We start from the raw sequence: 14,905 nt of genomic DNA, 5'->3' as shown, positions 1-14,905 counted from the left end.
TCTTAGTTCACTCGACTAGTGAACTCCCCCCACTAATATGAGACTTACCCCCCTCCCCGTGGCTCCAACCCCCTAGTCTGACCCCTCCCCACCAGCCAGCCCTGCAGCCCTGTAGGGTGTGAGAAGAGTTTGTAACGGTCTCATGAGAGCAGATCGACCCCTCTGTGAATCCTCAGGAGAATCTAAACAGGCCAGCCTGTGCAAGGTAAAAGCTACAAACTGCCATGGGAACAGCTGCAGAACAAGCCGCGCTTGCCAAGATTTCAAGGCTACGCTGTCCGTAGGCCACAAGAGATAGTGATAAGAAATGCATAGGCAATTTTAGGCAATCTTATGTTAATGAACTCAGCTTTATCAGCTAGTGTTAGGAGGCCTGTTACTGAGCCTCTCCCCGAGCGAAGCTCCGACGCGTCGGGTTTTCCCCCATGGGTGACTGCGGCGTCTCCGGGGCTCCCGCCGCGGGTGTCACGCGCTTTCAATAAACCAAATATAGCACTCGCCTTCTGGGTGCAGCCTCGTCTCTGGGGAACCCGAGCCTGGTTGGCTACAAGCCCCAACCTGCTGCAGCCAGACCCCCCGCTGGCCTTGCAGCCTGACCCCAACCCCCGCGGCCCCAAACCACAGCAGCCTGATGTCCCTGCCAGCCCTGCAGCCAGACCCCCCAGCACTTGACCCCCCCGCAGCCTTAAACCACGGCAGCCAGACCCCCTTACCAGCCCCACAGCCTGAAACCTGACCCTCACTGCCTGCACCCCCAGCGGCCTCGCAGCCTGACCCTCCTATGGGCCCCACAGACCAACTCCACTGCCGCCTGTATTCCCTGGGGCCCTGTGGCCAGACCCCCACTCCACCGCTTGTAACTCCCATGGCCAGAACCCCCCTGCTACCTGTAACCCCCGTGGCCCTCCAATCTGACCCCACTGCTGCCTGTATCCCCCACGGCCCCATGGCCAGACTCCCCTCCACCTGTAACCCCCGCAGCCCTACACCCGTCACCTATTCCCCCCACATGGCCCCGCAGCCAGACACCCTTAGCAGCCCACAGCCAAACCCCCCTGCCACCTGACCCCCTCCCCCGCCGGCTCCAAACCATGGCAGCCTGAACCCCCCCCACACCAGATTTTAACCCTCCCTCCCGCTCACAGCTCCAAACTACCTCCAGCCTTTAACCCTCCCCAAGCCAAGGGTCACTCACCTTTCAAAAGCAGCACCACCTGCTGCCACCCCTTCCCCGACTTAAGAGCCCTAGGATCTAATCAGAGGCTTTAACATGTAATTTAATAGGACTTTAGTGTCTGTCTTATGAGTTTCTGCCTACAAGCAGAAAGTTGGGAACCAATTGTGCTCATATAGCGAGGGATGAGTATACTCAGAATTATACAGTGGGCTGCAGGATTTTTTAATGAGGAAGAACTGCACAGGACTTCGCTTGGATCTGCTGATGGTTGAAATTTATTTAAGAAACCTCTCTGTGAAACTCCTAGACTTGTTTGCATTCCTGTTTCCAATGTTTCCAACAAATAAATACAAAAATAAATAGGTATCTGCTTCCTCTGCAGAACCATAAGTCTCAGAAGCTACACATTCTTTGTAGCCACTGTATACATAATCAACTATACCAACATAATTTATTTAAATCTATAAATGTAGTAAAGTATAAATTCTTATGCAATACTCAAACTGTAGTTCTGGAAAGGAACCCAGAAAAAAGTAGCTTTGTCAGTCATTTTGCACTTTAGTGTTTTGTTTAGAAAATGCACTATATCTGAATTTCTGCAGAAACTAACTGCTAGATAATGTCATTCTATCCCAACAAACTAATACAAAAGCTTTTAAAATCTTGTTACAGTAACTGACTTTTGAGCCCTAACTTTATATAATTTCTAAAAACACTGCACGTTAGCACTGTTTGCTAAAAATAGGTTTAGTGTGAAACTACATTCACAAATGCCAGAGTATCAGAGCAGAAGCCAAGTAATATTGTAGATTCATGATTCACTTGTGTTGCCAGTTGGATGGTGTAGTAAAGCAATACAAAAGATATGTATGTAGCAACTGGAGTGTCACCTGACAGAAAACCAATAGAATCAATACTAAGATCTATACTTTGCTTTACAAGGTTGGCTGGTGAGGAAACTTCATAGTCGAAATTCAAGAGACAGAATGGATGATAGAAAGCCCGTGTTTGTTTGCAGAGGAAGAGAGAGAACATATTTTCTTCTCCATTTAAAACTGGAATGTCTTTTGTCATCAAAAAAGTAAATGTGCGATGCCGCAGAAAACTGTATTAAATCAAGAATAAATTGTGATGACTTCACGACCCCCTCCTCTAACAAGTAATACTCTCTCTAAGCCTTCTGTCAAAACCTCCAGGAATTCCATATCTGTATTGCTAAGTCAAGGACAAAAGATACTTTATAACTTACATGCAGACAAAGAGTGGGTGGCATCCTTTCCACTGAACAGTAATACAAAACCAATAAGCCTTCTAATACTGAGCGTAACCATAACTTCTCTAAAAAATCTTATTAATTTCTTAAAAATTATTATGTCAATTGCAACCTTGGGGATTGAGTGCTTCTAAATAGCATGGGGCAAACTTTCAAGAGCTAGCTGATGGATCTCCTTTCAAGAGCTAGTAGAGTTAAACTTTTGAAAAACAGGTAGAGTTAAAATTTCTTAAATTGATATATTTCCTATACATGGCTGAATATACTTTGTAAATGTTTATGCTTTGAACCCAAATGAGGGGGTAAATTATATCTTCGCACTAAATTCATTTATTGCGACTCAAATAAATCCAACATATGTATTAGTTTTGTGGCTCAATATAGCATCAAGTATCATGTATGGGTCACCTCAGTCACATTTTGAGTCATATTTCAACCACATCCTAAGCTTTTTAAAACACTGCTTCCTTCAGTATAACATTTGGGTCTGTAACAGGGCAAGACTGAAAGTTGTCCCCATGAAATTTTAATCCAAGCCAGCTGTAGGGCGCACTAAGGAAAGCAGATGCACAGCTAATTCATGGATAGTACCTACCAGAATTTTCTCTCAGCTGCATCTATTTCTTAAGCTGGGGTGGGGAACCCCCCCCCCCACAGAATCATGACTTGTCTAGATTCAGACCCCAAGGCTCAGGGCTGCCTTCCCCAGCATCCAGCCTGTGGCAGAGTAGGGAGCCCCAAGTCTCATGGGCTGAAGCCAGGCAAGCTGGGGCTGGATCTGGATCCGAGGCTCTGCTGAGGGGATTGGAATCCTGGCCAATCAGAGCAACAGAGTGCAGTGCTTGGGAGTGGTGGGGGAGGGCGCAGAGGCATGTGCACCTGGGGGTGCTACACAGGGAAGCCTCCCCCCTGTCGCCAGACCATACTCCCACTCCCTTCCTGTATCCTCCCTCCCACACCTCCACTCCAGTTCCCTTCCTGTACCCTCCCCCCACCTGACTCCCCACCCCCACACTGCTCCTGCAACCCCTTCTGTCCAAATCCCCACCCCTCTCCTGCACCTCCCAAGTCAGACACCCACTATTAACCTGCTCCTGCACCCCCTGCCTGCCGCCCAGATCACCAAACACCAGCCCACTCCTGCCCAGATCACCCAGCCTGCTCCTGCAGCCATCCTGTGGCCCAGACACCATGCCTCAAGCCCAGTTCCCGGCAGCCCCTCATGGCCTATCCCAGAGGGCCCAGAAAATCCCCTTCTCCACTCACCCAGGCTCTTGTGCGAATGTGCCAGTGGAATGAGGGGAGTGTCTCCTTCTGTTGTTGACAGACAACAAGAAGTCCTGTGGCACCTTACAGACTAAGGGATATTTTGGAGCATAAGCTTTTGTGGGCAAAGACCCACTTCATCAGATGCAACATCAGATGCATCTGACGAAGTGGGTCTTTGCCCACAAAAGCTTATGCTCCAAAATATCTATTAGTCTGTAAGGTGCCACAGGACTTCTTGTTGTTCTTGAAGGGACAGACTAACATGGCTACCTCTCTGATACTTGTCCTTTTGTTGTTGTTTTTTTCAGTCAGGGACCATCAATAGTGAGGGTTTGATTGATTTTTTCCCCTCACTTATGTTGCCCACAACTGATTTGTCTATGGACCAGTAGCCCCTAACCCAGAAAATGTTTCCTATTTCTGCCTGAAGCTAAAGCAGCAAGTGCACCATTTTAGTGTCACACAAAATCTCAACATTTTTCCCATTTTAGAAACATACCTGAATGCACGAAATGACATGTGCCCCAGTCATTTCTCGGGAAGGGTATCCATACTGCCTCCTAGGAACATACTCTCAACCTCTCTGGAAGTGCATCTTTGGCTACACTTACACTACAGCAGAAAGTTAGGTTAAGCCACAAAACTCCAAGTATGTGAATAACAGAGCTGGAGTCAAAATACAGTAAACCCTCAAAATACACAGTTTAAAGTTTGGAGAAAGCAGGGAGAAGCAGCCAGGAAACTCTCCCCTCCACTGGCTGGTGGGCTGGTCAGTTTCCCAGGTCCCACAAGCTGTGGAGAGCTGGGAACCAAGCGCAGCCTGGCTTCAGCTCGCCTCTACTTGCAGAGGTGGGAAACTGACCAGGACAGCAGCCTTGGTCAGTTTTCCTGCTCCAAGGAGTAGGTGGGGAGCTGGGAGCCAGGCTGACCCCAGTTCCCAGCTCCCCTCCACTGGCTGGAGCCAGGAAACTGACCAAGGCTACTGCTCTGGTCAATTTCCTGGATCTGCAAGGGGAGGGGAGCCAGGTGCCAGGCTGCTGCCTGGTTCCCAGCTCCAGGCCACTTCCAGGGGTGGGCTGGGAGGGCAGAGATCCAGGAAACTGACCAGCCATGAGCTGGTCAGCTTCCTGGGTCCCCAACGCAGAAGGGAGCTGGGAACCAGGATGACGCTTGGGTCCTATCTCCCTGCTGCTTGCGGGACCTGGGAAACTGACCAGCTTGTGGCTGGTCAGTTTCCTGGGTCTCCCAAGCAGTGGGGATCTGGAAATGAAGCAGCAGCCTGCAAGCCCAGCGTAACTCAAATTTCTGTGCAAGTAAGCATGGGTGGCGGGGTGGAGGAGAGACAGTAACCAGGCTGCTCGGTGGTTCCCAGCTCCCCGCCACTTAGCCGGGATGAAGGGGTGGGGAGGGGGGAGTTGGAATCCAGGAAACTGACCAGCCATGAGCAGGTCAGTTTCCTGGGTCCCCAAAGCCTGTCTCCCTGCTGCTTGCCAGACCTGGGAAACTGACCAGCTGAAAAGAGTGTAGACAAGACAGGTCAGTTCCTATGATAGGTGAAGCTAGTAAAGCATTCTGGGTACAAAACAGAAGGGTGTACAGGCAGATATGACCTTCCCTTATAAGTATTTACTATCTCTCAGTCATGATTTACTATTTTCACAAGCAAGGGATGAGAACCTGGTCTGAAAGAGATATGTATATGGTGTATCATCTTGGTTTCCCTTCAAAGGATACAGTTTTCATCACCATCTACGTTCTTTGGAGGGCCAGGCATGTTGAGAAGAACAAGTCTGGCATCATGGGATCTGTTTACAATTACTTCATTTAACTTCACTGCTGTGTGCATTCTTCTGACATTTGACTGGTTCCTGTTGAAGAATCACATTTACTATTAGAAAAAACACTTGTAAAACTGTTTTTTTAAATCACTACAAAATTCCTCATAATGACCATATCTACTAAATACCATTTAAAATGCCAACTAATCCAACTTTTTCCAGATTTTAGCTTAAAGCCTCAGAGTTATTTGTACTGCAACATGTTTAGGATGAATAGTATTCCACTAGGTTTTGTGGTCTCTGTTCTGAGAGCATCATTTAACTTACTTCCCATTCCACTACTGTCCCTGGTCTCCCCAGAGCAGCTGTTGCCCGATTGCCTGATACAGAAAATTCATCTTCAGTGACATCCATAAAAACACCAAATATAAATGTCAAGGTCATCTGCTGTGACCTCAGATTAGAGTTGAGCTGGAATTCATCAAGCAAGTGTCATAGTCACAACTTGTAATGACATTAAGAGTATTCTACCAAACCCAGGAGTAACCAAGGCACTATGTGAGAAGGACCAGGACTCATGCACCTGGCCTTACATGAAGAATAAGATGCTGCACGCTGCCCTCCCCACCCCTTTAGCATGGGGAACCCCTGCCTCAGATTTCCGTACAGAAAGGAAAGCACAGAGCCCTTACTGCTCACTTGCAAGGTGGCTATGCTTCTACCAGTGCACCAGTCAACATAGCTAGCATGCGAAGTGGCGGGGGGGGGAAGTTTACTTTCTCTGATTCATAGTCTGGCCCCTATGCTGCCTCTTTCTCAGGGCACACTGAAAATCAGTACTTCAGGCCACACTCACTGACTATCCCCCCATCAAAGCACAGAAGAAATCTTCAACTCTGGGCATCCCTGTAGCCAGACAAAGATCTCCCCCTTACAAGCCAGCTTGCTGCCCCTCCTGAGGTACCTCACAAGCGCACAGGGCACGGAACAGCTGCTGACAGCACAGTCTTTGATGTCTCCCACAGAGGCCCAGATGTGCTAGCTCATCGTGACCCTGAGAAACAGAAAGTACAGATAAAAGGCTAACAGGCCAACTGTCAAAAAGGGGGCCTCAGGAAAGTACCCCAGCTGGCATTGATGGATTTGATGCACCCACACAGCCATCCCAGAAGAGAAATCTCCGCCCTTGTAAAAGAATGTCCTGTACTCCCAAAATTGCTTATCTCCTGTCTTACAAGTGCAAATTAAGTAAGAATTGCTCTTGTAAAAACTGGCGTCACAAAAGACAGACCAGTATGATCTGGCACCACAGATAAGAAAGAGGATACGTGACCCAAGGCGTATAAAGATGGGCCCAGCAGCACTCTGACTCTGAGTGCATTCCGACTAACTACCTGCTGGTCGGGTCAGGTGATTGCGTCCCGAGGTCCGCAACTGGGGACGCCCAACCTCGTATTCATCTTTCCGCGGAATTGAGTGACCAATCCTGGCTTGGCTACGCTGGTATCGAGAGACGCAAGGAGGGTAAGATATACCCATATTAAGGAGGGTAAGATGTACCCATATTAAGGACTCCTTTCGGTGCACGCAGTTAAAGAATTAGAGCTCTATAGATAGATGCTGTTGCATTAAGACGTCGTGGTATTGAATTGTAATGTAACCTGTTAACACCTGCACTCTGCTAGCATAAAGAAGTAGACAATAGCCTTTTGTAACCGCACGCTTATAACTGTAGCTTAATAAACTTGTAACTAGTTAAAATCTAAGCCTGACTGCTGTTACTCACTGTCACTGCAACACAGCTGGCACAAGAAAAAGAACTTTAACCATTTGGTTACCACAGCCTGGCCGTAGGTGAGAGTGCTAAGAGCCTAGCGTAGAGTCGTGCTGCCTCCACGGGGCAGACTCCTGGGGCGCCTGTCAGCCAATCCTGGTTGCCCGCTGTGATGGGACAGTGCATCCTAGCAGTTGAAGTCTTGGGTGTGGAAAGGCTCTTAGTGCTACCATTGGGGCACCCATCAGTCAATCTTGGCTGCCCGCTGTGACGGAGCTCCCTGCTCCAGCAGTAAAAGACTTGGGTGTTTAGGACCCTGGGGCATCCATCAGTCTGGCCCAGGCTGCCCGCTGCGAAGGAGCCCTGAGCTCCAGCAGTTAAAGACTCGGATGGTAACAAGGGCATAGTTGGTACCTCACCGCACATTACCCGGCCACCGGCTAAGAATCCCACTCCTCGTAAACGACCCAAACTGGTGACAGCAACACCAGACCACATGTCTAGGATGTGCACTGGTGGATGTTTGAGCTGAAAACCACTCATATCCTCACAAAATGCCTTTATTACATTGAAAATATGATCACATCACATCAGTCCATGCTGAACAAAAACTGGAGAGTCAGGGAGTCATTTTTAGCCAGAAGATAACTCCTTCCAATAGGCAATTAACCACTAGTTTCGTTAAAACGGGTGAACAAAACAAAAGACAGGAAAATGCAGACCTAAAGGGAAAATTAATTTGTTTCTGTAACTTGGATAAGATTTTTTTTTAATTTCTATTGATATTGTCCATGAAAAGCTGTTATTTTACAGAAGGGGTATAGATAAGAAGCCATTATACATGCTAAAATTATTGTAACAGGCCATAGTGAACTCATTTCTTTTCTGAAAACTTTCTTTTTCCTGTTTTAGAAGTCAATTTATTTTTTGTTTCCATCTTTTGATGACTTGCAGCGTTACATGTTTGTGACATTTCCTAGGGCAAAGGTCTGCAACCAAAAGAGCAAGAAGAGCCATTTTTTTCAAATTCAATTACAAAATCATAGACTCATAGAATCCTAGGGCTGTAAGGGATGACCCCCTGCTTCAAGCATGATCGACCCCAACAAAGTCATTGCAGCCATGACTATATCAAGCCAGGACTTAAAAACCTCTAGGGATGGAGATTCCACCACCTCTCTAGGCAACACAATCCAGTGCTTTACCACCCTCCTGGTGAAGTAGTTTTTCCTAATATCCAACCTACTCCTCTCCTTCTATAACTTCAGACCATTGCTCCTTCTTCTGCCATCTGTCACCACTGAGAACAGTTTCTTTAGAGCACCACTTCAGGAAGTTGAAGGCTGCTATTAAATCACCCCACAGTTTTCTCTGCTGTAAACTAAACAAGCCCAAAGCCCTCATCTTCTCATCATAGGTCATAGGATCCAGCCCCTTAATCTTTCTGTTGCCCTCTGCTGGACCTGCCCCAGCACATTCACATCCTTTCTATACTGCGGGCCCCAAAACTGGACACAACACTCCAGATGTGGCCTCACCAGTGCCGAATAGAGGGGAACAACCACTTCTCTAGATCTGCTTGAAATGCTCCTCCTAATGCAGCCCAATATTCCATTTGCCTTTTTAGCTACAAGGGCGCACTGTTTACTCATATCCAGCCTTTCACCCACCATAATCTCTTGGTTTCTTTCCTCTGTACTGTTGCTTAGCCAGTCGGTCCCCAGCCTATAATAGTGCTTGGGATTCTTCCGTCTCAAGTGCAGAAACTCTACACTTCTCCTTGTTGAACCACATCAGATTTCTTTTGGCCCAATCCTCCAATTTATCCAGGTCACTCTGGATCCTATCTCTACCCTCCAACATATCTACCTCTTCCCCTAGCTTGGTGTCATCTGCAAACTTGCTGAGGATGCAATCCAGTCCGAACAATACTTCAAGGGCCACAATGTATGTGAGTATGAGACAGTCCTTAACAAATAACATCAAACCGTACTTTTCGTAACCCCTATTTTAAGAACAGTGCACACACAATGATTTGTACCTGTTAGAAAGTTTAAGTTACTTTCACCCCTGGATTGGAGAGCAAATGAGGACAAGGAAAATGCTATGTATGCCTGGGGACAGTCTCTTAAGTTGGAAGGAGCAATGTTCACATCAACACTCCACGTCCCCCAATTCCCAAGTTCTACTCCCTCGGTCCCCAAGCTCACCCCCCCATCTCCAGGCTTTACCAACCTCAGCCCCTAAATCCACCCCTTAACCCCAAGCTTTACCTCTCCATATCCCACAAACCCCCATCCCCAGAATTAACTCGTCTTAGCCCCAAACCCACCCCCCAATTCCCAGGCTTAACCCCTCTCAGCCTCAAACCTGTCCCCCACATCTCTAGAATTAACCCACCGCAGCCCCAAACTGGCCCCCAGGACTAACCTACCCATGGTGCTTGCTCTGTTTATTGTCAGCAAGTTGGGTACAGCGGCATAGCCAGACAGCAGGCATCGCAGTGCAGTGGAGCCCCCCCCAGGGAGTGAGGGCCTCTGACCCCAGGTCCTGCTGCAGCTGGTGGGGTGGGGGGCACTTTCAGGTGGGGGAGTCACAGTGCACACAGTGTGTGGAGCTGGCTCCCCGGGGCTGTGCTCAGAGCACAGGGTAGAGGGAACCCATGCAGCCAGCCTGAAAACAGCCCCTTACCTGAGTTACAGCTGGGAAGGAGCACAATGCAGCGGCTCCAGCCTTCCTGGCACGGATGGGAGTGCTCAGATGGTGGAGAGCCTATACCTGGTGGCTACGTGCACCTAACCGAAGGACGGCTTCCTGCCCTGCTATCACTAAGATAATGGGACTAGATTTGATTGGTTAAACAGCCAGATCCCACCCACCGCACTGCCAGCCATTGAACCAATTACATTTGGTTCTCTGGTGTCAGTGGCAGCAGGGCAGGGAGCCACAAGAGGAGTCAATGATGGCAGTGTCCAGAGCCGCAAATGACTCTTGAAAGAGCCGCATGCGACTCTGGAGTCGTAGGTTGTGGACACCTGTTCTAGGGGAAAAATCTTCCCAAAACATGAAGGAAGTGGCAGATACCCTGAGGTGACTCATTTGCATTGCCTTACCAAGAGAGGGTGGTGCTGCACAAAGCCATTTAAGGAGCAAGATTTACAGCCTTGGGCAATTTGCCCAGTTTGGAATACTTTCCTTGTGATGTCAGGCTACGTCTATGTGGTATTTTTTATTATTATTATTATTTTTTTTTAAGTGAGCATTTTTTAAATGTTTAAAGTGACCCTTAAAACTGGCATCTATCCAGAGAGCTGGGAATATGCCACTAACTGTGGTGTATGCATGTAAGGAATGGTTTACCCAGCCACCAAAAGCAACTAACAACACTGGGATTTTTCTGTTGTATGACCAGCAAATCACTGTTTGGTCTGAGGATGTAACACTTCTGATTATGCTAACACTTCACCCTTTAACTGCTGTGTAGACATCAGGCTGGAGCCTCAGGTCTGGGAGCCTGGGAGTATAAAGGATCCAGCCCAACATCTATGTAGTAATTTTTAGCTCCGCAGCCCAAACCTTGCAAGTTCAAGTCAGCTGCCCCAGTCACAGGCATGCCACAGGGCTTTTACTCCTTTGTAGATGGACCCTTTGCTTTATGCTATTTCTGAACACACCTATTTGTCTTAAGAATTAAGGACTCAATTTTGTACCTGTTAAAAACAATGGCAACTTCAAGCTTGCAGGATCAGGCCCAATGTACAGCATCACTTGTAGACTAAAAAAATGTCATTCCCTTTCAGCTAGGGAGAATCTTCCCACTCCCAACCACAGAAAATCATTTTTAAACAATTAGCAAATGAACTTACAGGTTTTCCCACTCCCTGAAAGCATGAAAAGGAGAGAAGAGTGCATCAGTTTAAATTTAAATACAATCTCAAGTTCTATAGATTCTAACAGTAAAATATACTAGAATTTCCTATACCAAGGAATAGAATTTCAAATATTTAAGAATTTTCTCTGTGTTACTCAACAGTGAGTTATATAATCATCTGCCAATATCTTAGTGCTGGATGGTCTACAGAACACGTAGGCTATGGTTACACTGACCCCAACCACCAGCAGCAGCATGCAAATGGGCAGTCTCAAAAATGCACATGGCTGCTTCTTTGGCTATTCACTCACCAGCAGATGCTGCCACTGGCACAAAAAAAGCTGTGTAAATGTGGGTCTGCTGGCGAAACCTCCCTTTTGTCGGCAGCCTCTTCTACCTGATTTTTTTCACCAGACCCAAGTTCGCTGGCAGACCCACATTTACACAGCCTTTTTTGTGCTGGTGGCAGCATCTGCCAGTGAGCAAACATGCTAATGAGTGTGCATTTGCACTTTCAAGACTGGCCATTTACATACTGCCACCGGTGGCTTGGATCAGTGTAACCATAGTCAGATATTACACAAATAATTCTTCTAGCTTACATAAAACCACAACTAAATTGCCAATTCTAGAACTATGAGACCTTTTGAAGCATTCATACCCACATCCCACCCTTAATCTTAGCTGTGCATTTGGGTGACTGTAGTGGGGTGAAGGCCCCACTTCTCCGTAAAGGGGTTAAGGCAGGTTGGAGGGAACATGTGCAGCACCTCAGCCAATGAGGAAAGAACTCCTAGGGAAATCAATCAGAGGGTAGCTTGCTGGAGCAGCCCCATATAGAAGGATCTGCTCAGTGCTGAGTCAGCTGGGTCCTAGACAGGAAGGTGCAAGGCCAACAAGACAGGAAGCACCTGAGGTGTGCTGGGCAGAATCAGAGGAGCAGGAGAGTGGCTCCGGCCTGACATCTGCCAGAATGCTGGTCCTGATAAGAGAGCCAGGAAGGTGCAAGGGGTCACTAGGAAGTGGCCCAGGGAGTGAAAGGCAGTCAAGGGAGAGAGGAGGAGGGTTGCTGCTGGAAGGTCCCTGGGCTTGGACTCTCAGTAGAGGATAGGACAAGGCTGCTGCTGGAAGGTCCCTGGGCTTGGACTCTCAGTAGTGGACGGCCTGAGTCCCTCTCCTTTTCCCTTATATCGACCCTAGACATGTTGAGGAGTAGCCCATATGGACTGTGGCTTGCTCCTGAAGTGAGGAGCTAGACTGAGGCTACACCCGGCACTAGTAGTGGGTGTATAGAGGCCGGACTGCTGTAAGTCCCAGAAGGGAGTCAGAGACTTAAGTGAGCACTGCTGGAGAGCAGCACCCTGAAGACGACATCATAATCCGGGGAGTCCCACGAGTCCTGACAGCAGAGTATGGAGAAGGTATGGAGCGACAACACACCATGCATAAGCCAGTTTAGGGTGCTCTGCTGAAGATTAAGCTAATTTGCAGGGTAACCAGAAGGAGGTGCTGCGTGGTGGGTCCCACCCCATGACAGTGACTAACTCTGCTGACTTTCCGCTACAAAAGCCTGAAACGTTTAAGTGCAAGACCTGTGCAGCAATAACACATTTTTTAAAGGAAGTCAGTTATTTTGTCATTAGGGATGGTGTACAGTGGACAGCCAGCACAACCAGACTTTAACTCAAAGTTGTCTGAGATAATGAAACTCACGGTTTAATACTGATCAATTCTCTGAAATTTTCCATTGCACTGTTCCGGTTCCATTTTTCAGATTCACTTTTGTCTTTTGTCCATGTCATCTGAATTTTCTCAGGTACCGTCTCTCCCTCATCTTCTTCATCTGAATACAGACTCTCTAACCGTATTATAGAGTGTCTGTCCTTTACCAGCTGAGCCTGAGAAGTGTTAAAATGGCAAGCTGAGAACATTCACAGATTAATTTGATCTTTCCTGGATCCCTTTCCCCTCTTAAATAGCTCTCATTTCATTGCAGTCTTCACCTGTGTTCAGCAGAAGAGCCAGAGCAGTTCACTGACAAGGAGCAAATGGGGTTACAGTGCATATGAGTCAACCAGAATTTGCAGCCATCTGGGGTGTCCTTATACAGACAAATAGAAAACTTGATATCATAAGGTAACACAGGACATGGCAGTCTAAAATGACCTCAAGCTGATGAAAACTGTTCTGCTGGTACGACACAAACTGAATAGATTTTGTGGCCAAGTGAACTAGTTGCCTTGCTCTACCAAAATCCAAGACATGACATAATCCCACCCTAGGAAAACAAAATGCATCATGACCTGGGAAAAACCCAGGATACACAAATACCAGAAACTCCTCAGACTTACAAGAAGCCTCTTGAGACTTATGTTCTAAACTAATTGAACATCGTATAATTATAAACCGAAACACACAAAAGGCTTTTTTACAGATTACATGACCACCATGTTGATTCTTTCCTAGGACAGAGCATTTCTAGCATGGTTCCGTGAGTGTAGCTGAGATCAGAGCTGAAAGTGGGCTTGTCTCTTCTCCCCTCTACCCCCAACCCATTGGCAGCCCTGTCGTAAGGCTGCACTGCTGGATGCTACTACCAGGGTCACTGATGTGGCGGAGGTGGGAGGGGAGCAAAAGGGGCAGCTGCCTGGGGATTTAAAAGGCACCCTGGAGTCCCAGCCACTAGCTACCGCCATTACAGCAAAAGGCATGAAGGGCTGGCAGGGGAAGTCTGACCACCACCCCATCCTTTCTGCCCAAGGCATTTCTCCTTCCAAGGGCCCAGAAGGCCTCCTCTTCCCCACCTTGCCAAGAACACCGGTATACACGTAAGTCCAGGAAATTACTTGCACCCCTGGCTGAGGTGTTCACCACCAGGAATAAACCTACTTTTCAGACATAGCAACAGAAAAGGCAACAGTAAATGTTTATTTCCTTCAAGATGTTGGAGATCTCTGGATATTAATTCATGAATACTAGGAACAGCGCATGGATTCATTGATCTTAGCTCTTGCTATAAAGAATGACATACCTCCCTTTCCCTTTCCGTTTTGGTCAGTCTCATTTGTCTCAGCATCTGAGATCTCTGCTCCATCATTAGTGTCCGCTCATAGGTATAAGCTGAAATATCACTGTTTTGCTGCAGAAATAAGAAAAATATTCCTCCTTGTAATAAAATAATTTACTATCAAACACTGAGGTGATGTAGGGTTGATTACTCACCATTTCTACCACTTCTACCTCTGCCTCTATGCGTAGGTGGTAAAGAAAAGTAGCCAGATCCTTCTTCATCTGAATGCTGTTGTCGTCCATCTGGGCTACTGTGAAAATTCTCATTTTGCACTTTCTCCAGACCTATGTGAAAATAGAAATTCTCTTTTCTACACAAAAAAGAACTGTAATGAATACAGCACCATTATTTTCCAATGTGGTGGTTACATTGGGCTGTGTGGATTTTCTTTTTAAACACATCCATACTATTGACTTTCCCATCATAGAAACACAGCATAGTTTAGAAGCATTGTTGAAGCACTGTGGTGACAAATAGGTATGATTATCAACCACGGTTTTAACAAATAGGGGGTAATGAGCCATTAATGTAAAGTGGGGGGGAGGAGAGAAAGGGGACACCTCAATAAAGGGGATACCTAAATAAAACATTACTCATTCCCCCAGACTATTTCCTAGTGAGTGTGTTACAAAGACATATTTCATTCCTCTGGAGCATTGTATGATCTTCATATTCTTTTACACTTCAACAAAA

The 14,905-nt window shown here is 47.1% G+C and overlaps 1 protein-coding gene across 3 annotated transcripts in view; it reads right to left on the bottom strand.

The window, feature by feature from the left end:
- Positions 1-1,434: 1,434 nt before the first annotated feature.
- SLC12A4 (solute carrier family 12 member 4) overlaps positions 1,435-14,905 on the bottom strand; it is a 129,294-nt gene continuing 115,823 nt past the window's right edge. For 2 of the 3 annotated variants that reach the window (XM_075009112.1, XM_075009113.1), the window contains 6 exons: positions 14,365-14,496; positions 14,174-14,281; positions 12,856-13,040; positions 11,138-11,152; positions 5,454-5,587; positions 1,435-2,384 (listed from right to left, as the gene is read on the bottom strand). In XM_075009112.1, the coding sequence (XP_074865213.1) occupies positions 2,293-2,384; positions 5,454-5,587; positions 11,138-11,152; positions 12,856-13,040; positions 14,174-14,281; positions 14,365-14,496 (666 nt within the window). In that variant the 3' untranslated portion in view covers positions 1,435-2,292. The remainder of the gene's footprint in view (positions 2,385-5,453; positions 5,588-11,137; positions 11,153-12,855; positions 13,041-14,173; positions 14,282-14,364; positions 14,497-14,905) is intronic. The other variant, XM_075009114.1, reaches the window with a different exon arrangement.

The sequence above is a fragment of the Carettochelys insculpta genome, chromosome 14 (assembly GCF_033958435.1).
Source record: "Carettochelys insculpta isolate YL-2023 chromosome 14, ASM3395843v1, whole genome shotgun sequence".
NCBI classification, from domain to species: Eukaryota; Metazoa; Chordata; order Testudines; family Carettochelyidae; genus Carettochelys; species Carettochelys insculpta.
Note: the sequence above shows the minus strand (reverse complement) of the source record. Positions and strands in the feature narration are given on the sequence as shown.